This window comes from Aulonocara stuartgranti (assembly GCF_965226115.1).
Source record: "Aulonocara stuartgranti genome assembly, chromosome: 23".
In the NCBI taxonomy this organism is placed as follows: domain Eukaryota; kingdom Metazoa; phylum Chordata; class Actinopteri; order Cichliformes; family Cichlidae; genus Aulonocara; species Aulonocara stuartgranti.
This window is the reverse complement of record NC_138958.1, coordinates 38,969,134-38,995,363: the sequence shown is the minus strand read 5'-3', so window position 1 is coordinate 38,995,363 and position 26,230 is coordinate 38,969,134. Positions and strand designations below refer to the sequence as shown.

Below are 26,230 nucleotides of genomic sequence, written 5' to 3'. Positions count from 1 at the left end.
ATTAGACTTGAACTGTTAATTCATTATTCAAGCTTTGCAGAGTAATTTTGTCACTCAGTTAATTAGTTAATTGATCATTGCGTTGCTATAAATGTTCAGGCTTTTACAGACCTGGTGATTATCAGTTGTTATCAGTGTGAGGATGAGGGTTATACATTTGCCTGTTTGTCTATGTGGGTTACCATATAAAACAAATTACATAAACATTTGTTTGGATCATGGGACCAAGCGCCCTACAAGAAAACCAGTCAGGCTAAGGTGAGCCCCCAAAGAGTCGATCACAGTAAAAGTTTCACCTTAAATTTGGTAAACCTAAGCATTTTTTAAAAACTTTTTTTAATCTGCAAGTCGACCACTCGGAGTGGCAATGTGAAAAACTGGAGTGCAGCCAGAGTGATTTCATGAGACCACATACCTTAGCTTATTAAGAAAGACTCCGTGTCAGCATAAATCCGAGTGAAAAGGAGACAGAGCTGCAGGCTGGGCTGAGCTTCGAGCTAACGCAACAAATATTTGGATTTCTATACAAATGTATTTCTGTGCGAAACACGTGAGAGAGGTGGAATGAATAAAAGATGAATACGATAATTAAGAGTCTGGAGTATTGAGTAAAAGACAGATGTAGATGGCTCGCAATGACCATAAAAACTTACAGGTATTGAATTGTTGGGGGGGAAATACAGTAGTTCAATTTGCAGTATTATTTGTTAGACATGTTAAATATTGAAAAAGTCATTTATCAGAAGTGAAGACAAAGTAACACTTGGCGAATGGGCAAGCCTAAATGACTTCTTAGTGTGATTTCTGTACATTAGTTTTATATGATAGTTAGAATATCAGGAGATGGTGTGGCAACATGGTCCTGCAGTCTTCAAAGTGCAATTTATTAGCATGACATGACAAAGGCTAAGCGAGGCCTGCTTTGGAAAAGGCCCAGTGGACGGCATCAGCTTCATTCAGAGCGTTCCAGGCCTCTCTGGCTCCATCAGCCGTTTCCTCGTTGGACAGTGGGCAGCATTGTTAAGTTCAAGAATTGCTACTCGATGAGACGGGCAAGAGATCGGTGTGAAAAGGGCGAGAAGGAGGAAATGATGGAAGCAAAGGGAGAGCAGAATAGGGGGCTCTGTAGTGGGGACTCTGTCGGTTCTCTGTATTGCATAATGATAGTGGTCACGACACAAAGAGAGCACACACTCACACACACAAAGATCAGTAGACTTACAGATGGGGAGCGGAGTGTGTAAATGAGCTTTTTATGGACTGAGAAGCCCAACAGCAGCACATTATGTCTGTCAGCTCGCCTCAGCAGTCTGCATCTCTGTCGTTACCTCATGTCCTGCCAGTTGTCTGTCAGTCTATTAGACAACGTGTCTTTGCTCTTCTCACAAGAGAGAAGTCTGTCCTCTAATCGTAGGCGTGTTTTCCATCCAGGCAGTCAAAACATAAGAAATCCCCACAGTCATGTTGCAATTGTTTCTGCAGATCTGTATTAGTCATGATGTTGATGACAGTGATCCAAATGTGCATTCTTTCTGGTAGAGACCAGCTTGTTGATCAGTTAGTCTGTAGTCTATATATCAAGAAGAGGATGCCTGGCAAATTAAATGCTCTGCAGCTCCCCCTAGTGTTGAGTTAGTCATGTGGCAGGCAGTCTGCTGAGGTATGAAAAGAGCAGTCAGGTATTTCTATGTTTCTCTGTCGTTTACTGCATTTAAACATAAAGGATCTAAATGTTTTATAGGGTGAGTATAGTATAGAGGGAGATGTGTTTCACAATGCAAACCTTTAGGTTGAAGGAAAATTTATCCTATAGTACTGAGTGCATAAAGTCCATCAGTAGGCGGAAAGGTAGTCGGGATACTCCCCTCATCTTCCCTTCAGATATTACTGATAAAGCAGGACTTGAACGTTACTAGGACCAAAAATCACATGCTTTATAATGCCCTCATGAAAAAGGTTCAGGATACCAAATTGTAAATGAAATAGGTATAATTTATTTAGTGCCATAATTGGTAAAATTGTAAACTAATGTTTGCATCTGTCTGTTATCTTACATGATGTGTTTCCCTCGCTTGTCCAAGGTAAATTTCTCCCAGGACACAATAAAAGCTAATCTGATATTGAAAGTTTGCAATACCTGAATGAAAAGCTTCAGTTTTTGTATAAGCAAACTTTGTATGCTCATTTCCAACTCTGTGTTTAAATTGTTGGACTCTTAACAGGGCAGCTTCGCCTGATTCAGTTGAAAATAAACTTTTTTTCCTTTTATCCTGCAGCTCCTCAGTCAACCTGTTTTAGCTCTTTTAGCTTTCCTCTCCTCCCTTTAATTGGATGCGTCTCACAAACAGAAGGTCTGTGGGCGGGCTGCCGTGCTCACAAGCTGAACCTTGTGCATGAGATGATGATATTGGGGATCCAATCCACTCCCACTGACATCACCTAGAGCTAAGAGCCGGGGGGAAAAGACCTTTTAGAGCAGTCTGAAGACTCACTTGCATATATGCTGTCAGCTTCATTTGAAACTTTTTCCATTTTAAGTATAGACATCCAGCACTGGAGCTGTAAATAGATGTCAGAAAATAAGGAAAAGCATTTTAGGTGTACTTTAAAGTCTACGAAGCAGTAACACGACTCTTGGCATACATTTAAATATTAGCACTTTACCTCACAACCTGGAAGTATAATTAGACTGGATGAAATCCAAAGTGTTCGATGTGTCTCACCATAGCCCATGTTGAATTTCTTTCTCACAGATCTGAAGCGAGAGGCGAGCATCTGCCACATGCTGAAACACCCCCACATCGTGGAGCTGCTGGAGACTTACAGCTCCGATGGCATGCTCTACATGGTCTTTGAATTGTAAGTGTGTCGCGCACACAGTTCACATTCCCATCCAATTTTAGGTTTGGATTTTGTATGTTTTATGTATGGCAGCTTTTCTCTTATAAACTACCGTCACCACCGCACTAGGCAAACAGTTACCAACTAATTTTATCAGCACTAGGCAGATGGCTGTTACTGGTAATTTCACACCCCCTTGTTTTTGTGGTTTCAGACTTCTTGGTCTCTTTGACGAGAAAAAGGAAAAAAAAAAGTGTGATATTTGAAGATATCGCTAGGCCAGCGCAATATGTAATCATAAGTATAATAGTGTACAGTTCCTGATTTCTTACATTTTTGTATCTTTTAACACTTGCATGTTTCAAACAAATAATTTAATTTAAGGGGGGGGGGGGAGGAAAGAAAAGCTATGTAAACCTACTTGGGCCCCTGTGGAAAAGTAATTTCCTTCCTTGTTAAATCATGAATTAACTGTGATTAACTATGTTTTTGTAATTCAGTTTCAGTACTCACACCAAGACCTGATTACTGCCAGAAATCACTTAAATAGAACTTGTCTGACAAAATGAAGTAGGGTTTAAAAAAATCTCTCAAAAAGCATCATTCAACGATCTAAAGACACGGCTGAGACACAAAGTCACTGACATTTATCAATCTGGAAAGGGTTACAAAAGCCACTTCTTAGGCTTTGGGCCTCCAGCGAACCACAATGACAGCCATTATCCATAAATGGAATGAGACACTAGCCTACCAGAATGACTCCAAGAGTGCACCACTCATCAAGGAGGTCACTAAAGACCCCAGAATAACATCTAAAAAACACAAGGTTTGAGTCCTGTTACATCTGATGTACAACTAACAACATTTTATAAAAAGATCATCATAGCAACAGGCAAACATGGTGGTGGTAGTGTGATGCTCTCGGGCTGTTTTGCTGCTGTGATTGATGGAACCATGAATTCTGCTCTCTACTGCAAAATCCTGAAGGAGAACGTACGACCATCAGTTCATGTCGTGAAGCTCAAGCGCTTTTAATTATGATGAAACAGATCCAAAACACAGCAGCTAGTCCACCTCTGATTAGCTTATTTGAAGATAAAAAACAAAGGTTTTGGAGTGGCCTTGGCAAAGTCCAGACTTAAATCTGATGGCATGACCTTAAACAGCCTGTTCATGCTTGAAAACCCTCCAGTGTGGCTGAATTAAAACACTTCTATAAAGAAGAGTGGGCCAAAATTCCTTTCCTTTCTCACACAGGGCCAACTGCATTCTGGATTTACTTGGGTTATCTTTGGCTAATATTAAAATTTGTTTGATGAGCTGAAACATTCAAGTGTGACAAATATGCAAAAAAGAAATCCGGGAGGAGGCAAATACTTTTTACAGCACTATACATGAGAAGTGTTTGAAGGAAAAATAATTTATTGTATCGGCTGTTATTTTTTTTTGTCTTTCATCTGATTATTGAAATGATTCAAATGTAGCCTGAATCTAAACCAAATCTAAATCTATACTAATAAAGAGTTCTCAGCTGACTCATTACTAAACAGATCATTTCATACCCACCCTAAACCTTTCTTCCTTTTTTCTAGTATGGACGGTGCAGACCTGTGTTTTGAAATCGTGAAGCGAGCTGATGCTGGGTTTGTGTACAGCGAAGCAGTGGCCAGGTAGGGGACACAGTCTGTGAAGTGTGGGCTTCACATTTTCAAATATTATTAAAGCCTGAAATACACAACATCTCTGTGCACGCTCTAAATGATGCCCCCCCCCTTCTGTTTCTGCTTTCTGTCCCTCCAGCCACTACATGAGGCAGATTCTGGAGGCGCTTCGATACTGCCATGACAACAATGTGATTCACCGTGATGTAAAGGTGAGCTTTCGTGCAGTCAAGCTAGTGAAACCACAGAACATGTTCCATGACTCGCAAAGGACAACCTATTAAATATATTTATCACACCAGAAGTGTATACTGCACAGTGTTACTGCCTTCCTGTGAAGACGCTGTCTTCACTGCTTGTGGGAAGGCAAATGCTAAAAGCGACCCACGCTTTACCCGAAAGTTTCCCTTGATATCCGCTTTTAATATTAACTTTAGTTACTCTGTGGTTTTTAGAATAAACCACCATGAGGTCTCTTTTTTTTTCCTTTAGGCAAACCAACACCTCAGCAAGCGTCAGTGTTAGCTGTAGCATACAGCGGTAAAATAAATATTGAACACCAATTTTAGTAAAGTTGTGAGTAAATACATTTCTAAATGTGCTATTAATATGAAGTTTTGACCAGATGTCACCTTTAGAAATATATTTACTTAAATACTTGGGGATCTACGGCTGTAAATAAATCAACTGTGTGGATTTATTAGGCATTCCTAGAGCAAAATCAGAATCCCCCAGTATTTCCAACAGGATTAACCCTCAAACACAGGTGTCCGACACTACTAGACCATATGGAGCAGTGCTGAACCAGGCCCTTGATCCCATCTGAGCCATTTGACCACACAGGGCTCAAAGCTGTCAGCAGCAGAACCAGTGCAAGCGCTGATCATCATGGTGGGTCAAAGCTGGCTTTCGTTTGCTTCTTGTAAGAGCAGACTATTGAGCTCAAGCAAAGCAAAAGGCTTAAAGGACGAAATAGGTTATTGTCCATTCCAGCCACTTTTTTTTTCTTCAAAATTAAAACAAATTTGGGGTAAATAAACGATTATCTTACATGAGCAGACTCACTGCGATTAATCTGCATGATTCACACTTAATAAATAAAATTATATTAGTTTTTCTTTCACTGGATCCAGAGTTAAGATCCACAGTCAAAGCATTTAACGCAATAGGAAACCTGAGCTCCTACATACTCTGACCTCATTGTTTGAAACACTGGTTGTTGTTAGAGGATCCACCACTATAACAGTATAGGTATGCCAATATAATGTGCTCTGTGCTGAAAGAGTGTGAAAAGAGAAAAGTTAGTTCTCTATTAAAGTCTACAGCAATTTATTTTTTCTCCATAAAACTTTTTTTTTAATACTGAAAATTCTTGACATTCACTCACACACACACACATTTCATATCATCATTAGTCTTGTAAATGTAAATTTTTAAAGACATGGCTGATGCTGTAGTACGTCTTCAGACATAAATCTGTTGTCTTTAACCAATAATGGAAATTGGTTCAAAATCCATCTCTGACAGTGGTTCATGTACGGGGGCATAATTTGTTAGAACCGAAGCTGTCAATGGAAATGCTTTACTCCGATTTTTTTTTTCCTCCTGTGATCACTGTTGGCCAGTAGGTGGAAGCGTAGTCACTCTTGTGCAGCGGAGGTTAGAGTTGATGACACACATACTGGTTCTGGGGGTGAGTGACTGAGTGTTTACACCGAGGTTGGGTACAACCACAGGGACAGACGGCCGTCTGAAATCCATGGTGGAGCTGTTGGATGTCACGTCATTCAGGAAGAGAAGCCGGTGGCCGAGTCTGCGTCCGAGTGCTTGGAGGGCAGCTTTGCGCACCGAGCCCGATAACAGAAAGTACATGACAGGATCCAAGCAACTGTTAAAGGCTGAGAATAACAACATCACCTCATTGGTCCAGTCCATGATTTGCATGTAATTACAGGATAGGCTTGAGCTCAATTGGGAGGAGATGTAGAAGGGGCGAAAGGCGTGGTAGGGCCCGAAGCAGATGGTGAAGAGAAAGAGGACAAAGAAGGACTTCTTTGCAGTTCTCCTGTATCTCTGTGCGTTAGGTAGGTCCGGCTTGTCCCGTGACACCTGCTGCAGCCGTGAGGCAATCTTGGCATAGGAAACCACGAGGATGATGAAGATGAACCAGAACATCACCACCAGCCCTGCGTTGATGTAGGCTTTCCAGTAGGCTTTTTGTCGCAATTTGTACTGGAAGCACTTATCGCTGTGTTCCTTATCCTCTGGTGCAGCAATCATGGGAATCGTACCCACCAGGAATGCAATCCACAGAACTCCACATGCCACCCAGCTCCACGGCTTGCTTTGCCCCCACAGCCTCAGCCTTAGGCCTCTCCGTGCTCTGCCCTTCCCCTTCAGCCTCAAGTACCTGTCCAGGCTGATGAATCCGAGTAGAAATATGCTCATGTACATGTTCATGTAAAATAGGTTTCCCACCATCTTGCAGGCCACAGGTCCCAGTACCCATTTGTTTCCATTAATATGGAAGAAGACCCTGAAGGGCAGGCATGCCAGGAAGACCAGATCAGCCACTGCACAGTTGATGAGGAACACCCGCACTGAGTTTCGGCCCGAATGCAGGAACAGGAAGACCCACAAAGCAAAGAGGTTACCCACGAGTCCAAAGATGAAGAAAAGAGAATAGACCACCGCCTGCAGAACACGGAGGCTTTCATTATTAAATGAGCAAGGCATCGGGGTTGAAGTGACAGCTGTGTAGTTTGAGGTGGAGAAAGGAGAAAGAGAAGACGGTGACATGTAGCCTGGGAGGGATGACGTGGATATAGGGAGAGAGGTGTCGAACACTGCAGAGGTTGGGAGTACCGGCCTGAAAGTCGTATTCATTGTGGCTCAGAAGTTTTAAACATCAGGACCTAAGGGGAAAAAAGGGGGGAAATCAGCTTATTTTCACTGAATAGACATACAAAGAAGCTCTTGCTGTGCAGCAAAACAAGGTGCACGGACTGAAACTGCAATTGTGTGTTTTATGAGTAATACACAGTGAGGTGAGTAATACGTAGGTTGTAGATTAAGGTCACACACAAGTAATGATCTGTGAGTTTTCCACCATCAAGTGGAAATTATAGTAATTTGTGTTGAAAAAAGGTGCGGCACCTTACAAAATTAAAGCTCTGTACACTGTGCAGCTTTTTCAAAGTTCCACTGTGATTTAGCTTTCACGGGTGGGAGCAGGAGTCATGACTAATCAGAAGTTTTATGCCTGTTTAACGCATAAATTCCAGTCCCACGGTGTTAGAGCGGAGCCAAGGGGTGCACGCTGCAGATGCAAAAGCGCTCACAGTCACTCTGACTCGTACACACAGATGTTTGGATTAAGGTGCAACACTCACCATCAATAATCCTTCCATAGAAGATCCAACACAGCTGTGAATGTGTAGGAGTGTGAGCTCACAGTAGTCCTGCATGTATTTTCCTCCGTCCATCTAATGCTGCTCCATTATCAGTCTCTTAAAGCTTTTGTTAAATGAATAAAGGTGAGTTTAATTGTTTTATGTTAAAAGAAACTAGTCCTGGCTAAGCACCGCCTTTTTGCCGTTTTCACCTCTGAAGTAATTTATCCTGCAGGCTTGTCTGTGTCACCGCTTCTGCTCTGCTCAGCTTGTCTTCAGTCTTTACTGGAAAGCTCTTTCATAGCCTCTCCTCTCTCATAGATGTGAGACGGCCCCCTCTCTCGCTGTCTCTCTCTCGCTGTCTCTCTCGTACTCGGCCCCCTCTCTCTCTCTCGCTGTCTCTCTCGTACTCTCTCTCTCTCCACCCCCCCTACAAAATTTGCAAAGAATAAGAAGACAGGAAGTGAGCCCACCACTTTTCACACTCACTATGGTTGTGCATGTCTTCTTACTGTCACAAAAAGGGACAGTAAGATGAATGTACCTGAGAGGAATACTGCATTTAACAAACATTTGATAACATTTTAAACAAATTTTATTTCCAATTTGCATCCACATCTCTGAAACCCATCATTTCATTTGTTGTCTTTTAAAAAAATTAGGTGTGCAACTTGGATTTACTATTATAAAAGAACAAATATGTGAAACTGTGATGGGAAGCAGTTTTATTACCACTGACACAGAACCCGTGATGGAAAACATGCCACGCAACACCGTCCTCGCTGCTCATCAGCCGCTGACATCAGCTGATTAGTTTTCCTCGCAGAAAGCTTTGGGTCATGGCGAGTCGCCGCACTATTTGTCCAGTGAATTAGATATTAAGTAAAATGTCATAACAATTTTGATTAAGCAGTTTTTACAAGTCTACCGGTGAACGCGGTTGGCTTAATGTCCTTCTCCTTAATAAACTAGCCGTTGTAATTTAGCAGCAGCTATCACGGCACTTGGCAAATATTTTCTTACCTGCCTCTGACCTGCAGTACTAGTCCTGTGTGACTACATGGTGAAGCTTCGGTGTCACCTTTTTCACACTAGTCTAAGTACATACAGTCTCTTTCTTTGTGCTACTTCCAGGCACTTTTCAACTTGTTCTCTAATGTGTGTGTTTCTGTTGTTTTTGTATATATATTAATGTTTGCTATTGATTCCTGCTGTACGTGTCTGTCTGTATCCTGCCAAGTTTCTAAAATAAATGAATTAACCAGAATCTAAAAAGCATACTGGAGGGTTAAAAAAGGTCTCTTCAGCTTTGTGAATTACCTCCAGAGTTCTCCATTGCTCACTGCTGGAGTCAGTCAACACCGAGCTCTGTAGCACACAAAGTGTGAGACAAAAAATGTGCATCTCCTTTTGAACGCACTGTCAGATTTGTGCAAGCTCAAGTGAAACCAGGGTACACTAACCACCATTTGAACATAATGGAATCTTGCACTCTTGCACAGAGAGCAAAGCAATGCTCTGCAGTGTCTGTGCTTGTGCCTCTTTTATTTTAAAAAAAGTCAGTGTGATTTTTAAAGTCTGCTGGGACTGTCCCGCATCAGTCAGGCCCTAATTGTACCAAGTATTAGCTTGTCGTCATTTGCACTGTGCTGACGCGTGTCTTTCATTCCTGTGCAGCCTCACTGTGTGCTCCTGGCCTCAAAGGAGAACTCTGCTCCAGTGAAACTCGGAGGCTTCGGAGTGGCGATCCAGCTGGGAGAGTCTGGTTTAGTAGCCGGAGGTACAGTGAAACACTTTTCAAGGGTTTTCTTGCATTCCGTGATTACAGGTGGCCCACGAAACAAGTGTAGGTCTTCCCCCACACCTGTGGTTACCATTTATGCAGAAATGACAGCAAAGTGCACCGACTTGTTAATGAGGTAACAGACTTCACGCAGACTAATGCTTACGTATGCAGTCACCTCCATAGTCTCTTTTAAAGGTCGGGTTTTTCCCCCCTTACTGTACGTCTCACTCATGCTTACATTCTGTCCACAACCTTAATAATAATGAAATGTAATAGATTTGTTTGTTTCTTTGTAATGTTTCAATAAAAATATCCTACTTAATAAAAACTGCCACGTTATTAGAAACAGGTTTTCACTGGTTGTGGTTTAGGCTGGATTGAGCGAAATGACCAGGCAGTATTTTGGATATGAGTAAGCAGGTCTATGTGGGTCTCCTCGAGCAGCCCTAGTCTGTTCCCACAGTCCAAAGACATGCTCATTAGATGAATCACAACATGTAACTGTCTGAGCTATCCTCGCTGACTCTCTCATATTGGATTGTGAGATATTCTCCAAGCAGCAGCGCTCTAAAAAAAAGAGCACGGGACGGGCTTGTTTAAATGTGTTTTAAATAATAATAAAAAGTTCATCATGAAAGTGTATCAGCGTAGTGTATGAAATTTATCTCTTTCCTCAGGTCGAGTGGGCACGCCCCACTTCATGGCCCCAGAGGTGGTGAAAAGGGAGCCTTATGGCAAACCGGTAGATGTGTGGGGATGTGGAGTGATCCTCTTCATTCTGCTGTCCGGCTGCCTGCCTTTCTACGGCACCAAGGAGCGCTTGTTTGAGGCTATCATCAAAGGAAAATACAAGGTAGGCGCTAAATGCCAAAACGGCCTGTGCTTTGGCCCTGAGGCTCAGACTGAACCGTGCTGTTGTGCATGTTAGATACAAAGTTGAGGTCTTGGATTACAGGAACTGAATGCAGTGCTTTTACCACATCACTTCAGAACTTCAAATTGCGGCCTGCCTTTCCTCTCCCCCCCTGGTGTCTTCAGCTTTTCCTCTCACACAACAAGAATGTGAGAGGTGATGAATAAAGTGACTGTATCAGCAGAAAAAAACTAAGATAAAGGTCTGATGAATTATCTGCTTTCAGCACAGTATGAGTTTCCTGTTTGGTGCACTAATCTGTAGCAGATGCAGTCGCAGTGTGCAGAGTGATGGACAACACTGTTGCTATCTTCCATCAAGCTGCTGCCAAAAAACCCAAACTGTAAAACAATGAAGCAAACCACCGAAACATTTTGCACAACAGTGGGGAGAAAAATGATGTGGGTTTATTTATGAAGCATTAAATGGTGTGTAATTTGTCCTTGGATCTTTAATTACTGCCAGATTCGGCTGCCATCCTGGCTACTTCACGCGTTTCTGAATATTTCTCTGGGTTTCAGATGAACCCCCGCCAGTGGGCTCACATCTCTGAGAGCGCCAAGGACCTGGTGAGGCGCATGCTGATGCTTGACCCTGCTGAGAGAATCACTGTCTATGAGGCTCTCAACCACCCCTGGCTGAAGGCAAGATCACAAGACACACACTCACACACACATGCACATACTGCTAACATTCAAATTAACTGAATGCAAATAAAAATACTCTCACTTCACATCTCTGCAGCTGTAGGAGGTTATTGTTGTTTGATTTCCTCTTTTTTTTTCATAATCGTCTTTACTATTTTAAAAACCCAGAAACGGGCGTGAATATTTGTTGCCTGCTGTAAATGTTTTCGCAAGCTCAAATTCACCTTTACACCACTGGCCTGACTGATGTTAACTCAAGCACACTTCCTTTTGCTCAGAACCACAGCTCTGCTTTCACATCCGTTCACTGTCTCTGTGCGAGCACTAATGTCCTTCATCTTTATGTCTGTGATTCCCAATAAATGCAGGAGAGGGACAGGTATGCCTACAAGATCCACCTGCCCGAAACAGTTGAGCAGCTGAGAAAGTTCAACGCCAGGAGGAAGCTGAAGGTTAGCGCAGTGTTATTAGACTCCAAGAGGAAAGGTTTCGGTGTGAGAGGAAGTCTCTCCACATCCTCTGTGCAGATGTTTCTAATGACCCAGATTAAGCTGCTGGCAGAATTTTTACTCTCATCTCAACCTTTTAAACACTTTAAACTCTTATATATAACATCTATTTATATACGTATATTTCACTTAATATCCATGTTACCCCCTACTCTCTGTCCCAGGGTGCAGTGCTGGCTGCTGTTTCCAGCCACAAGTTTAATTCCTACTATGGTGACCCCCCTGAGGAGCTCCATGATTTCTCAGACGATCCCACCTCCTCAGGTAACTGTCAGGCAGACTTTTTCCTCTAAATGTGTTTGCAACAGGGAGACGCAGGTATTAGATTGTTTGTGTGCATGACAAAGAGCCTAAAAGAAGTGAAAAGCATGCTGCATTAATTCAAATATAACCTGAAGGACAGCGAAATGGTGTTGATTACAGTAAGGTTATTTTAATGGATGGATTAAATTATTGAAACCCTCTTTAAAAGTGTTCAGTGTGTGCATGTTGCGCAACAGAAGATGATCACAATTGCTTTCTAGCTCTGTTTGTGCTCACGTGGTTTCTATTCTGGTGTCTTTGTGAAAAGCAGCTGTCGGTGCACAGCTTCCCTGTTTAATGAACACATTTCCCAACAGCAGCCTCACTTCCCTGTCTCAGCGTTACACTTTCACTTCTGCTGTTGAGAAGACTGCAGGCCGTGCCGGCCAGAGCTGAGCAACACAACGAAACCCGACCCAGTTCTAAACGATAGAAACAGAGTGTGTTTCAGTGTCAGCTAATCAGCGGGATCAGCCTAATTAACCTGTTTTGTTTATTTATTCATTTATTTAATTATTTATTTTTTCCCCGAATTTGTGCTGTAAAAGCAGCTGCTGCAGCCGCGTGGACTCGTATGTCCGTTGTGCTGAGGCTGGCAGTCTGCTGCAGTCATGCTTCCTGGTGACTGTTTTATTTTTGCAGCTGTGTTGCTTCAGACATGTTGCTCGACTAGACGTGTTGCGTTGTAGATCCCTGCAGCAGCTCGGCAGACTTTGTCCAGATTTAGCTGCTTTTGCTGATTCTCTCTGTCTGCCGTAGCTGCGTTTTGTTTTTTGTTCTTCTCTGCAGCCGTAGTTGCTTTTAAACCTCCTCTAATCTCAGCTTCTCTTTCTTTGGTGTTGTTTTCTCCTTCTGCTGTGCTGTCTCTAGGACTGCTAGCTGCTGAAAGTACGTATACCCCCTCCTCTTACCCCCTCCACACTCATAGATTGTGGATGTGATATCACCATGACATCACTTGCTCTGTAGTTGCATTTCTCCCATGTGTTGAATGATGTGGGTATTAACCCTCCATGCCTCTGCCCCCTCTGTCTCCTCTGCTGTCCCCTCTTTAAAGAACTTATTTTGCTCTGGTGTGTGTTTATTCTGACTGCTACCTTTTGACTTGTGAAGATGAAACACATGCATCTCCATTATCGTGGCAACGTGAAGCTTTGACAACCAGATTAAGACGTGCTGATGAGTACAGTGAGCAAAAACAAAAGTAAAGACGATAAGATGCTTGCATCCTCAGTGTCCTGACTAACAATAAGATCTTTTATCTCCACTTTTCAGAGCGAGCTGCTTTTTACTGGTGCTCACAGCTTCCTGTAAACCAATTTGTCTCCCAAATTTATGCTGGTAACTAAAGGGCACTTATTGTGCTCTAGATAGACAGATTTATTTATCTTTTTTACACAAAGGTCATTCTTGAACTTAGATGCTGCTCTGATAGAGGTCAAGAATAAAAATATGAAATGAATAAACTAGTTCCCATTTAAATGATTACTCATTACACTATCATAGCATTTTTGACTACTTCTAGCTGCATTTGTAAACTAAACATCATTGTCTTCATGCACTAATAAATCAGCCTTTAATTGCTGTGTACAGGCCTTTACGCACCGAGCGTGTTTCGATAAAAACAACATGAAATTCAGAATTCTTTTGCATGCGTGAGCTTGTGGGAAAAAAAAAAAGAAAAGAAATCCACATCAAGCAGTGATGAGCTTGTATGGATGTTTCTAAACAAGGAAAGGAAGTAGTGGTGTGCGATACTGAATATTTTGGTATCGATCCGACAACAAGTAAATACGGGCCAGTGTCGCCTATAGCGATACTTTTCGATAAATAAGGTGGATGCGTCATTGAATCGCTAAATTTCAATTAATTTTCATGACCTTAAGTGTTTTTGTGATGTTTCCTTTTTTATTATTAAATAGTTTAAACCCAGGACATAATTAGGACATAGTTTATAATTAAATAGAAAATGAATATTATCAATTTTTTATTTATTTATTTATTTTTTGAAAAATCTTAAATAAAAAGTGCTCGCAAACCAGTAAACCAATTAAAACAAGTGCTGTTGAGAAACTATAATACAAAAATGACAATTAAAATTCTCAACAACAAAAACAACAACTGGTGAAAATATAAATAATATGTAAACAACTTAACAAGCGTCTAAGTCAGCAACAGGTGCCTGCTCTGCGCTCACACAGGAGCGGCGAATCTGGCGACCTGGCTGTTTCGTCTTTGCCAAAACCACAGCACTGCAAACAAGAGCGGAACTTAAAGTAAAGAATCGATCTCACCCGGTTGGTATCAATCCGATACCGACTTGGTATCGAAACAATCAATATTTGAGTTCGAATCAAAGTTCAAATTCGAAGTTCTGCTTGGTCAGATCGGTCTGTTCACATTTGAAAAACCAGGAAAAAAAAGAACTCGATCTGCAGATTGTTGAGCATAATTGTGCGATTAGTGTGAACAGCTGCAACGAGAACATACGAGTCCAAAAAAAACTTTTTAAAACACATGCGATATTCACACCAGTCCACCACGTCCGGTGTGTAAAGGCCTCACGTTTTGAAGTGTTGTATTCTCTTCTTTAAATCTTTAGCCTTTTATAACATTATGACTCACCGGTTATTTTTATATAATATAGTGAGAGCTCTTTCAAGTTGAAGAAAGAGCTCTCACTAAAATGTGCTAAAAAAGAGGAAGTTTTTAACAGCTTAAACTCTCCTCTGCTGGATCTTTCATACATCACAGAACTCCCGATTAGCCCTCTGTTCGTCAGTTATTGCACATATTTAGAACAAAGTCTTTCGCGTATTTTCTTCAGCTCAGCTTTAGTTTTTTAGGCTTATTTTTGTAGGTTTCCTTCATAACTGAGCAAAACAGGCTCAAGCTCCTCTAAAACAAAGCTTCACTTATAGTAAACCGCCTCAAGTCTGCAAGTCTGAATAATTAACTGTTTATTAAATTAAGATGTAATTTTAATCTTTATGTAATCTTTATCTTTATAAAGGACAGAAGTCGTGTCTTAGCCTCGCAGGCTTTGTCAAACTGTGAGCTGAAGTGTTACGAGTTAAATTGATGACACTTTTGTGGTTTCACTTAAGGCGTGATCTTTCTGAGCCTTTTTAAACTTTGTTTCTCTCTCTCTCACACACACACACACACACACACACACACACACACACACACACACACACACACACAGTTCATGTTTACACGGCCTGAGAAGAATTTTAATAACGTTGTGTGTCAGATTGTAATTCTCTCCCTGCTGTGTTTTTGTTTTTTTTGTTTTCCTTGGGAGTGCTGCTCCTCGTCATCCACACTGTAACTTTTTGAACTGACTTTCTTCTGATGTATTGATGCCATGTACCGCTGTTTCTCTGGTTTTGCTGCATGTGTGGGCGATGCAGCAGGTACTTGGGGTTCAATAGTTCTGAGTGTTTGTGTGTATGTGTGTGTGTGTGTGTGTGTGTGTGTGTGTGTGTGTGTGTGTGTATTCCAGTGTTTTCACTTGTACTGTTTGTGATTTTCTTTTTTCTTTCTTTCTTTTTTTTTTTTTTTGGGTTATTTGTGGAATTTGTTGTTTTTATTTTGTTTGTGTTTTTGCCTGTTTCTGGTAGTGTCATGTTCAGTGTTTGCATTTTGCGTAGTGTTGAAGAGACTGCTTTGTGTACTTGTGAATGTTTGTGTAATTATGAGTGAGTGTATATTTGGAGTGTGTAACGTAAGTGTGTGTGTGTGTGTGTGTGTGTGTGTGTGTGTACAGGGGCAGTATCACAGGTTTTGGACAGTCTAGAGGAGATCCATGCATTGACAGACTGCAGTGAGAAAGATATGGACTTCCTGCACAGTGTCTTCCAGGACCAGCACCTCCACACTCTGTTAGATGTGAGTAAACGCTTCGTCTGCAGTATCTAAAGTATCCAGTAGGTGCCATGACAAATCAACAATACATTGTTCCCTCGTTTATCGCAGAAATTACGTTCTAAAAATAACCCGCGATAGGTGAAATCTGCGAAGTAGCCAGCTTTATTTTTTTCCAACTATTATAGATGTTTTAAGGCTGTAAAACCCCTCACTACACACTTTATACACTTTTTTCTCAGAGAGGCATGAGCATTTTGACACTTTTCTCTCTTGTTTAAACACTCTCAAAGTTCAAACCTTCGTAGAAGAATAAGTCCAGCGATTGCTTTTGATGCTGCAAAACGTTTCATTGACATTGTTGTGTTTGTTGGGGAAAACTTACAAACATACAGTACAGCATTTCAGAGTCACGCTGCTAGCGATCGAAGATTTATGTAAATTTGACAAGCTGAACGCATTCTGTACTGTACGGGAGACACAGCACGGAGGAGATTGATTGACAATGGCCTACAGCCAATCAGGATGCTGAACACAATGCGCTGTAATAAAAAAAAAAAGCACAAAAAAATCCATGAAATAGCGAGGCTGTGAAATGTGAACCGCGTTATAGCGAGGGACCACTGTAAACCACATGTATGCTCCACACGGCTCCTTGGGCTTTCCATCTTTGCTTGCATTATCTCCTGAATGTCATGAGCTGTTTGCTGTTGCTGTTATTTCAGCTTTATGACAAAATCAACACCAGGTCGTCCCCTCAGATCAGAAATCCTCCAAGTGACGGAGTGCAGAGAGCCAAAGAGGTGAGGAAATCTAAAAATAAAAATGTCTTCTAAATTCTCTGAAGTGTAGCTTATAGATCGTCTTCACGAGCTCGCCTCTAAAAGTTTATTTTCCTCTGCAGGTACTGGAAACCATCTCCTGTTACCCAGAGAATATGGAGGCCAAGGAGCTCAGGAGGATCCTCACACAGCCACACTTCATGGTGGGATATACGGCAGCACACACATTCTTAATCTAGGAATTGGGATTACAGCCTTCTGTGTCAGAAGTTGGGTCCTTTTGTCAGCCCACATAACTCCCTGGACTACAAATCTGCTTAGCACCTGAGCTTTTGGTGAGCGCTCGCACAGGAAAGGCACAGACAGCAGAGCTGAAGAGAGCATGTACTAAAGGGCTTCCACCTGCAAGCAGTGCCGATACTTTGGCTTTGCATCAGCTAGACTATCGTCAGATGATTCTAGCGGCCAGTACAAACCAGAGATGAAGGGATGCCGAGGATACCGATGAAAGACCTGGAAGATAGAAACTGAGCTAGAAGAAGTTAGTGGTGGCGTTCATGTAAAGGTACTGAGGTTCTAGTCGAGAGTAGCTTTGTATTAAACAAAGTATTTAAGTCAGAATAGGGTTGTTTTTACTGTGTGTGTGTGTGTGTGTGTGCGTGTGTGTGTGTGTATTGCTATCCACAGCAGCTAGCTGTAGGATGGTACTGCTGTTCTGTATCTGGGTTAGAAACATAAGAAGCCGAGCTGTTTGTGTGTCTCTCTGCTGAATCGGTATGTGACACTTAACTGCAGCTGTCATGCTTTAAGTTTGGTTCAATCCAATTAGCCTGTCCTGCACCCTGACCTGACTGCCTGGTTAATCCTGCCACAGACATTTAACTGTGCTGCTAGCAGAAATGGTGTGAAGGGGCTTAGTGTGGCAGCACATGGGGCAGAAAACGCCTTTGAGTTTTTTCCTCTGAGCTGTATGATTTTAGTAATCACTTCAGTTATGAAGTAGTGATGGAAGGACATGTTTTGTTCCCTTTAATTATGGACTTAAGCGGTGAGGATTCAGGGGGATTCGGCATCAAACATTTAGTCCATTGTTGACGTGTCCTGTAAATGCGCACTAACGTCTTTGTTATTAGTTGTTCTTTTCAGCTGCTCTCTTTGCTGCAAGTCAAAAGCCTTTAGTGCCAGCTGTTCCAAAGCTCCCTGACTGTCATGCATCATCAGTGTACATGCTGTCGCTCTGATGAGCAGCTGTGATCATTTGGCAAGCTGGGCTGGTGGATGTTTAAAAAAAAAAAAAAAACCCAAAAAACCCCCTGTGTGTCAGTGACATGATTAGTGCCCAAAGAGGATTAGTGTAAGCCACACTCTCTTCACACTCGTACAAAAACACTGTGCGTGCTCACACGTACCTTCTCTTGACAGGGATTTGCAGCATGTTTTGTTGGCCAGCTTGAACCAATATTTTCTGCCTCAGCACTGACACAAAAACTGCACCCAGAAAGAATAACCCTAAAACAGCATGGCATTATTAGCCACGTATCTATAGGGCCCACACACACCTTTAAAGAAAAAGGAGAATTGCTGTCTTGTTGTTGTGCTTCTGCACATCAGTCTCAGTTTGTCTGTCTAGATCAGGGACATCAAACTCATTTTATATCGTGGGCCAGATGCCTAAGTGGGCAGACCAGTGAAACCCCTGTCAGTGTAAGGAACTTTAATTACACATTTAATCCCAGAGATGTCTTAATATGAGAAAAAGAAGTGCGATTTTTATCTCAGATTTTCAACATGGTAAAGAAATGCTGTAGTTAATGGAAGAAATCTGTCAGCATGAATCTTAAATGGAAACAAACGTGTTTAAAAACAGGAACTTTTACATCATTTCATTTGAATTTTCATTGGCCCTTTACTCTGGTGTAGCATTAATGGCTTTATCTTTATGAGTGAAGGTAAAGCTGTTAAAAGTCCAAAATGTACGACTTCCTTCACTTTTTCCATTGCTGTCCAGCATTAGAGTCTCTGCTGGGCCAATTCTGGCTACTGGGCCTCATGTTTGACACCTGTGGTCTTGATGAATCTAATATATGAAAGATTTGTGAAGTAATTTAATAGGTGGATACCAGAGAGTCAGCTTCTCCACCTCTTAGTTAAGGTGATGTTTTTAAAGGGCACGCTGATGCAGTGAAGTTAATCTTTGACCTATGAGACAGATTTGTAAAATGTCATGATTTGCAAATGTTATATTTTTAGGTTAGCTTTTTGTTGAGGCCACAATGACCTTTTTTTTTTTTAACCACCTTACTGTAATTAGTTCATCCTTGAGTTCAGTATTTGTCACATGTAGAAATTCCCTTAAAGGTTTTGATGTCACAAAGAACACAAATGAGCAACATGTATTTATAAAGTGCCCGTCGCAGACAGGAGTACCAAAGTGTTTCACAGAAAATACCTGAAAATGAAACTTTCACAGAGCGAGGCGAGCAGACAGCTCAAAAACATGCTGCTGAAAATATAGCTTCTCTTTATTTTCACTCTCGGTTAACCCCCTTGCAGGGTGAAAGAGAAAATATACAAATAAACAAGGCAGACCAATACACACCACCATCCAAAACAGGGAAGAGCTGTCATCGTCTGCAAGTCTTAACACTGAGTGTTTGTGTCCAGGCTCTGCTGCAGACCCACGATGTGGTGGCACACGAGGTGTACAGCGACGAGGCGTTGAGGGTGACTCCCCCGCCTACTTCACCGTACCTGAACGGAGACTCCCCAGACAGCACCAACGGAGACATGGACTTGGAAAATGTCACCAGGGTTCGGCTGGTTCAGTTTCAGAAGAACACAGATGAGCCCATGGTGTGTGCAGGAAGCTCACATTTCAGAAACCTACAGTTAAAACCTTTTTTATGTCAACAACAGTGGAACTAAATTAGCTACAGCTACTGTGATTATGTGGTTCAGCATTATTTCTAATAGAAGAGTATAATGGTGGGTGTGGCACAGAGGCTAATGAAAACGCTGTCATCTGGACATTAGCAGCGTCTTTGTCCTGTCTTCTTCCCCTCACCCCCAACTGGCCGCGGCAGATAGCCGCCCTGGAGGTTCCTTGCTGTTAAAAGGGAGTTTTTCCTTTCCACTGTCGTCAAAGCACTTCCTCCTATAATTGTTGGTTTTCTTTGTAGTATCGTAAGGTCTTTACCTTACAATATAAAGTGCTTTGAGTCAGCTGTTCTTGCGATTTGGTGCTATGTAAATAAACTTGAATTGAAAAAACTGAATAGTTATGCGCTGACCCTGTGTCTGTTCCAGGGCATTACTCTGAAAATGAACGACCTCAACCACTGCATTGTGGCCCGCATCATGCATGGTGGGATGATCCATCGACAAGGTAAATCATGTCATATGTGATGACATTTAAAATGTTCTCATTCATCTAGTAAGGGTTGTGAGTAACAAAGTGTGATAGTTCTTATGTTGTACTCTCACATTGGAGTGACTTCTGGTAATGTGACACGACACAACGTGACTCTACGTTGGCTGGGCTCTCGGGGTGTTCCTAGTCTCTGCTTTGTGAAATACTGATGTCTCAACACCCACGAGCCTCGTTTGTAACCTTTATTAATTCATTCTTTCTGCACTTCAGGGACTCTGCATGTAGGAGATGAGATCCGGGAGATTAATGGCATCAGCGTTGCTAATCAGACGGTAGAACAGCTCCAGAAGATGCTGGTAGGTCACACCAGCTCTGAGCAGGCAGTTTTTCAGCTGATATCACTGCATTTGTTTGAATTTATTCAGCACGTTAAAGATGTAATGTTAGTGATGTATTGTACCAAAAGATGGCATCAAGTAGCATCATTATTAGTGCCTGAATATTAATAACATTTAAAACTGTTTACTTCTAATGTCCAAAAAACTACTAGGGGACACTAGAAATAGGGGGTGAATAAAAGCAACAGTGGTCCCTCTGTGATTGAACTATTGTAATGGTTCAAGATTTTTAAAAAATGCTCTTCGTCTCCACAGAGAGAGATGAGGGGAAGCATCACCTTCAAGATTGTGCCCAGTTACCGATCCCAGTCAATGTCTTGTGAGGTACAAAACTATCAGTGCACACATTTTGTTTCACGTGCATTGTGGGGAATTAAATCCTTAGGTTTCTATATCCCGTTGCAGAAAGAGTCTCCGGATTTATCTCGACAGTCACCTGCAAATGGTCATGCTAGTGTGACCAGCTCCATCCTGGTACGTTCAGCGTAACGGTGACCAAAAGTGAAAGCTCATAGCAACAAATCGTCTTGATAATGGATCTGGATTAAGATCGTTCTCTTAAAATACTAAAAGTCTCTTTGTGTGTTGCCAAATAGGACCTGCCATCGACTATTCAGCCTAAAGGCCGTCAGGTAAGATTTCCTAACTGTTTACACCACACGTGCACTCCCCCGATGCAACGGTGTGCTTACACAGCATGTATGTACCTACATCACTCGTGTTTCCCCCCTTCGCATTCCACCTGTTCTGATTACAGTCTTGGTCTTCACTGTAGGGCCTCCATCCGAGAGAGAGAGCACATACTATAGAACAAAAGTTGTCATTTATATCCTCTGCATGATAAAGTCCATCATCACACACACACACATGTATATAAAATGCAGCACAAACTTTGTATTTTTGTATGGGTTCCTCATAACCTTTTTCTTGACTCCCCCCGACATTTTCTACTGCATGATATACTGTATGTGTGTGTGTGATGCTCTCAACCCCATAGATCTGCAGACCTGCTATCAAGGACAAATTGTCCATCAAGGTAAGATGGAGCTTGGTGGACCCTCCGTAGAAGTAGACTCCTCTCAGCCCTCCCCTCCCTGCCCCGCAAAGTTTGGTTCCTCATCGTAATGGTGCTTAGATCCCATGTTTGCTGTCAAAGCTTAGGCTTCATAATAGTTCATCAGTAGAGAGAATATGGATGTATGTGCACAAGCCAACGAATCCAGCCGCAGGCAGAGACGCAGCAAAGCTCTTTGTTCGATCACGTTAGTCCCGCTGTTCATCAGTCTGAGTGTTTGTGCTTTTTCCTGCTCTGGCTTTTGTACTGCTGTCTTATTTCTGACTACTTGCCAGTGTAGCAGCCGGTCTCTTCAGCTTGCCTTGTCGTCCTCTCCTCACCTAATGTAGGCTTTTCTCACTGTTCTGCACCTACAGATTTATGTACGCGCTCAATTTGAGTACGACCCGGCAAAAGACGACCTCATCCCATGCAAGGAAGCCGGCATCCGCTTCCGCGTAGGTGACATCATTCAGATCATCTCCAAGGATGACCACAACTGGTGGCAAGGAAAGCTGGAGAACACCAAGAATGGCACAGCCGGACTCATCCCCTCACCTGAACTGCAGGAATGGTGAGTGCAGCAAACATTCAACGCCAGTTTGAAGCTAAAACTGTAGCAAGTCTTAGCTGTTATGGAGTTTTCTGATGAAGTTAGTGGAGGGCTGCTAAATAGTAAAAATATCCAGACTATCCTGAGTGATTACAGATGCACCTCTAATAACATGACAGCTGGTGATTGTGTAGAAGAAACATGGTTCTGAAGGATGACCTCACAGATGCGCTTACAGTACAAATGTACTTAGACTACTGTTCTTGCTGTACTCATGCTGTGTAGTACAACTATGGAAAACTAGGCACTCTATCTTTGTAATGTTCTTGTTATTTAAAGACAAACTCGGGAACAGAAATCCTGTTATCTGGGGACAGAGAGCTTAGTTTACTACTCCCCTGCAGCAGCACATGAGCCAGTTCTGCACCTGCTGGATTCAGCCTGGCCTCTGCGCTCCTGTGTGGATGCAGAATGCCACAGTGAGCTGGCCACACAGAAGGAAAACAGGCAGGAAGAGACGGGCTGGCCGGTTAGCAGCGATTAGCCTTTGAAAATAAGGAGTGTGTTTGTGTGAATCCCAGACTGCATTGACGAGAACATTAAAATGTAAATCTGACAGCCTTTATATGTTAAATGTGCGCTGTGAGTGGTATTAACATTGTACTAACAATAAGAATGATTGGTCCTTCTTCCACTGACCTACATTTTACAACCTGGGCCTGAGTAAATTTCAGTGTCTTGCTTCCTGTTGTGTTTGCTGTGGTTAGTGATGGCATTACATGCCCGAGTTCATCTGAACCACACTTGTCAAGTAGCCAGGGCACGGTAGGCAGTCACCACACAAGTTCACAAATATGCACGCTGTCGATCACAAAGCTCAAAATACAAGTTTGTAGTTTAAAATAAAAATGCATATCAGTGACTGAAGCTTTTTATTTTAAAACACACCTTATTATGTTGGCCATGAAGTCTTTGTGAAGCCAGGCACCCCTGCCAGGATTCAAGCCTGGAACTAACCAGTATCCTAGAGGGGGATGGAGGTAGCTTCACAACATTAGTCCCTCCACCATAATGCTGGTGCTTGTGTCAGTGTGCATAAATAAATGTAAAGCAGGGTAAAAGTTATTTTGAATGATTCCCCTCTGCATTATTGTAAAATGCTAAATTCCTTCTACACTCACATACTGACATTTACCTTTGGTCACATGTGGCCATTCAACAGTGCATGTGTTGCTTTCAGGCGTGTGGCATGTATAGCAATGGAGAAGACCAAACAGGAACAGCAGGCCAGCTGTACCTGGTTTGGCAAGAAGAAGAAACAGTACAAAGACAAATACCTGGCCAAGCACAACGCAGGTAAGCCAACAAGTCACACTAACACTCACTCACTGTAAGCAGGTAACTTGACCGCTCACTAATGCAGAACTGTAATATGACCCTAAGTAGGGGTTGCAGTGGTGATGGTGACAGGAACTAGTCCCAGATATTGTCAAGTCCTGTCAGGCAGCCTGGCAGTGAAGCCTTTTCACTAAAACAAGAATATTTTTTGAGATCTTTGATTCATAAGCAAAGGTTTAATAGCTATCAAGTATTGCTGTACTCAAGTACCTGTTCTTATTCATTCATTTATATAACTAAGCTACATTGTCTGAACTGTTTTCCTATATCTCCTTGATAATGTGCAGTAGATGAATAAATGTGCAGTCACAATCTTAATATCTTGTTTGGGCAATAAAAAGGAAGGGCTGTGACACATGTCCTTTCAACTGAAGTGATGAAGACTATTGCTAACCTTGTAACGGCACTGTTGCCCCTGTTGTAGTGAGTGTAGATGATCCTGTATGTGTAACTGTTGCATGTCTGTTGCCTTTTCCCTCTGACAGACCTCTTCTGCTGCCGTCTCAATTTGACCTCATTTTCAGTGACTAACAGCTCTGTTAACAAGTTTTGTTATGGTGGTTTTTGTTTGATTTGTCTTCTTTTATGGTGTCTTTTTATTAACCCTTCCGCTCCCACCCTTTGTCCATATTTCATGCTGTCTCTTACCCAATGACATGGCTGCATGTAAGTAACTCCAGAGAGCTGGCATCCAGCTTCTACGTATTTCTTCCTTCTCTCTGCTTTCATGCCTCGTCCTCTTCCTGATGTCTCCTTGACTTTTGAATGACAGCGGCTTTGTCAGACTTGTTATGAGCTGCTCTGGTTTGTAATTCAGATTAAAGAGATGTTAGTCAGCTTGATTCAGTTTTTCTGTTTTACCAAGGTTAGTGCAAATAAGTAGGTTTTAATGCTTTCTCGAGGCATTCGACCTTCATCGGGTGTGCCTGTTTGAATGAGCAGTTGGTGTACATTATGGCGGCATTTGAATAATTCAAACCCGCCTGACTGAGAATCCCAGGTTTGATTTATGCCACAGGGACAAAACATTGGAATGAATGTTAATCTCATTAGCATCAGCATTGCATGTGTTCCCTTAGACACCTTATTAGGCACACCCATCTGACAGCACAGTGATCTGAAAAGAACCCTGTGATACATTCTGCTTCATGAAGGCTGGAGTTTTACAAAAGGTGTTGCTTCATATAAAGTTAGGAGCAACAACATACCCTTGTACAGTGGCAACATGAGGTTTGATGAAGCAGGATTTATTGGAGGGCTGCTGTGTTTTGTCATGCCTACCAGAGAGAACAAGGCATTCATTTGTTAAGCACACACTTCAAAATTCATCTGTGGAGTTCATTTTATACGCTAAAACATGTTTAAGTAGTTCATACTGTCCATTATAATTAGCATGTAACGCATGCCCTCTTCATACTTATAGCTAATCCTGTTTATTCTCTGATGCAGTGTTTGATCAACTAGATCTGGTGACATATGAGGAGGTGGTTAAACTGCCGTCATTTAAGAGAAAAACGCTGGTTTTACTTGGTAAGTAAACACAGAAAAGCAAATGACTACAACTACAAACCGTGCAGCCTGCACGACTGGCCCGTTCAGTAGCTCTTCTGCTTTTCAAGATAGTTGCACATCAGGTTGTGCCGTAAGGCTTTCCGAGGGGTTTGTGGTTACAGCGTGCCTACGGTGTAGATTTAACAGAGTATAAATCCACTGTAAGTTGGTGTCCCAGGTGGAGGAGTTTAAGTATAGCTAACTTGTTCACAAGTGAGGCAAGAAAGGGGCTAGAGGCTGACGGTGGGATTAGTGCAGTGTCTGCAGTTATGCAGATGCTGCACTGGTCTGTTGCGGTGAAGAGAGCTCAAATTACAGCTACATCTCCATCCTAACCTTTGACCAAAGGCTGCAGGTTAGGTCATTTTGGAGGGACTAAGAGTAGAACTACTGCTGCTGCCTGAGAGGAGCCAGTTAGGTGTTTGGGTTTCTGATTGGGAGTAGACCGGGGGCAAGAGGCGCTGCCCTCAAAACCAGATAAATGGCAGAAGATCGTGTTTTTGGGCACTGAAGCACATCCATCTTTCACTTGGGGACTGAACATCAAACCATCTAATGATTAGAAAACCTGCAGTGCCTTCCTTACACTTTCCTGAAGTCTGCACGTGTACTTGAATATCATTCGGGTGTGACAAAAAAATGTACTTTTGTTGCTCTGATTTATGTTTTCAACTTGTGTGTGTGCTTAGTTAACCATCATAGTTAAAAAGGCAAAGCTAATGCTTGAATATCAAAAAGGATCATCTAAGTAACATCTCCAGTGCATTTAAAACAGGAAACAAATACACATTTATATTCTTTAAATGTTAACTAGAGACAAACTCGGAGCAGAGACGTCATTTATCAGCAAGTGTTATATTTGTGGGCAGGTGAGATGCTGCCACCTTAGTGTAATAACTCTACACTGCAAAGTAAGCCTGTCGGTCTGGCTTGTTTATTTCCATTCCAAACAACCAAAATTAGCCTTTGTTTTGTACTTAAGATGTACCAAAAACTATTCAGAAAAAAGCCCAGTGATTCAGACAGCCTGTGAAGAGCACATACAGAAAGTATTATTCTGAATCAGCCATTACCAGCTGCAATTACAGGATCTTGTAATTATTAGAAAACTCTCATAATTACAAGAGAGTAATGGAGTGGGAACACTGATGATGCTCATTGATCACATTAAACCAGGTGCTACTGTGCTGGGCTGCATGATT

General features: G+C 42.1%; 2 protein-coding genes across 15 annotated transcripts in view; one reads left to right on the top strand and one right to left on the bottom strand.

Annotated features, from left to right (window-relative positions):
- The window catches only part of LOC309700630 (peripheral plasma membrane protein CASK-like), a 52,955-nt gene that overhangs the window by 22,670 nt on the left and 4,055 nt on the right, over positions 1-26,230 (top strand). For 2 of the 14 annotated variants that reach the window (XM_082524321.1, XM_082524324.1), the window contains exons 3-24: positions 2,754-2,859; positions 4,434-4,511; positions 4,642-4,714; positions 9,572-9,674; positions 10,358-10,533; positions 11,115-11,237; positions 11,609-11,692; positions 11,914-12,013; positions 12,923-12,940; positions 15,825-15,946; positions 16,648-16,725; positions 16,827-16,907; positions 19,369-19,557; positions 20,011-20,089; positions 20,345-20,430; positions 20,728-20,796; positions 20,878-20,946; positions 21,069-21,104; positions 21,470-21,508; positions 21,904-22,100; positions 23,320-23,435; positions 24,927-25,007. In XM_082524321.1, coding sequence (XP_082380447.1) covers positions 2,754-2,859; positions 4,434-4,511; positions 4,642-4,714; positions 9,572-9,674; positions 10,358-10,533; positions 11,115-11,237; positions 11,609-11,692; positions 11,914-12,013; positions 12,923-12,940; positions 15,825-15,946; positions 16,648-16,725; positions 16,827-16,907; positions 19,369-19,557; positions 20,011-20,089; positions 20,345-20,430; positions 20,728-20,796; positions 20,878-20,946; positions 21,069-21,104; positions 21,470-21,508; positions 21,904-22,100; positions 23,320-23,435; positions 24,927-25,007 — 2,103 coding nt within the window. Of the gene's footprint in view, positions 1-2,753; positions 2,860-4,433; positions 4,512-4,641; positions 4,715-9,571; positions 9,675-10,357; positions 10,534-11,114; positions 11,238-11,608; positions 11,693-11,913; positions 12,014-12,922; positions 12,941-15,824; positions 15,947-16,647; positions 16,726-16,826; positions 16,908-19,368; positions 19,558-20,010; positions 20,090-20,344; positions 20,431-20,727; positions 20,947-21,068; positions 21,105-21,469; positions 21,509-21,903; positions 22,101-23,301; positions 23,436-24,926; positions 25,008-26,230 lie in introns of all 14 variants that reach the window. The other 12 variants (XM_082524311.1, XM_082524317.1, XM_082524323.1 and 9 more) reach the window with 9 other exon arrangements.
- Positions 5,775-9,508, bottom strand: LOC309701472 (putative G-protein coupled receptor 34). The gene is made up of 2 exons (XM_082525706.1): positions 7,895-9,508; positions 5,775-7,417 (listed from the first exon to the last, which is right to left on the bottom strand). The coding sequence occupies exon 2, from the start codon at positions 7,386-7,388 to the stop codon at positions 6,114-6,116; it is 1,275 nt and encodes a 424-aa protein (XP_082381832.1). The 5' UTR covers positions 7,389-7,417; positions 7,895-9,508; the 3' UTR covers positions 5,775-6,113.

Excerpts from the sequence above, each read along its gene's own strand:
- LOC309701472 (XM_082525706.1), bottom strand. The coding sequence starts at position 7,388 with ATGAATACGACTTTCAGGCCGGTACTCCCAACCTCTGCAGTGTTCGAC.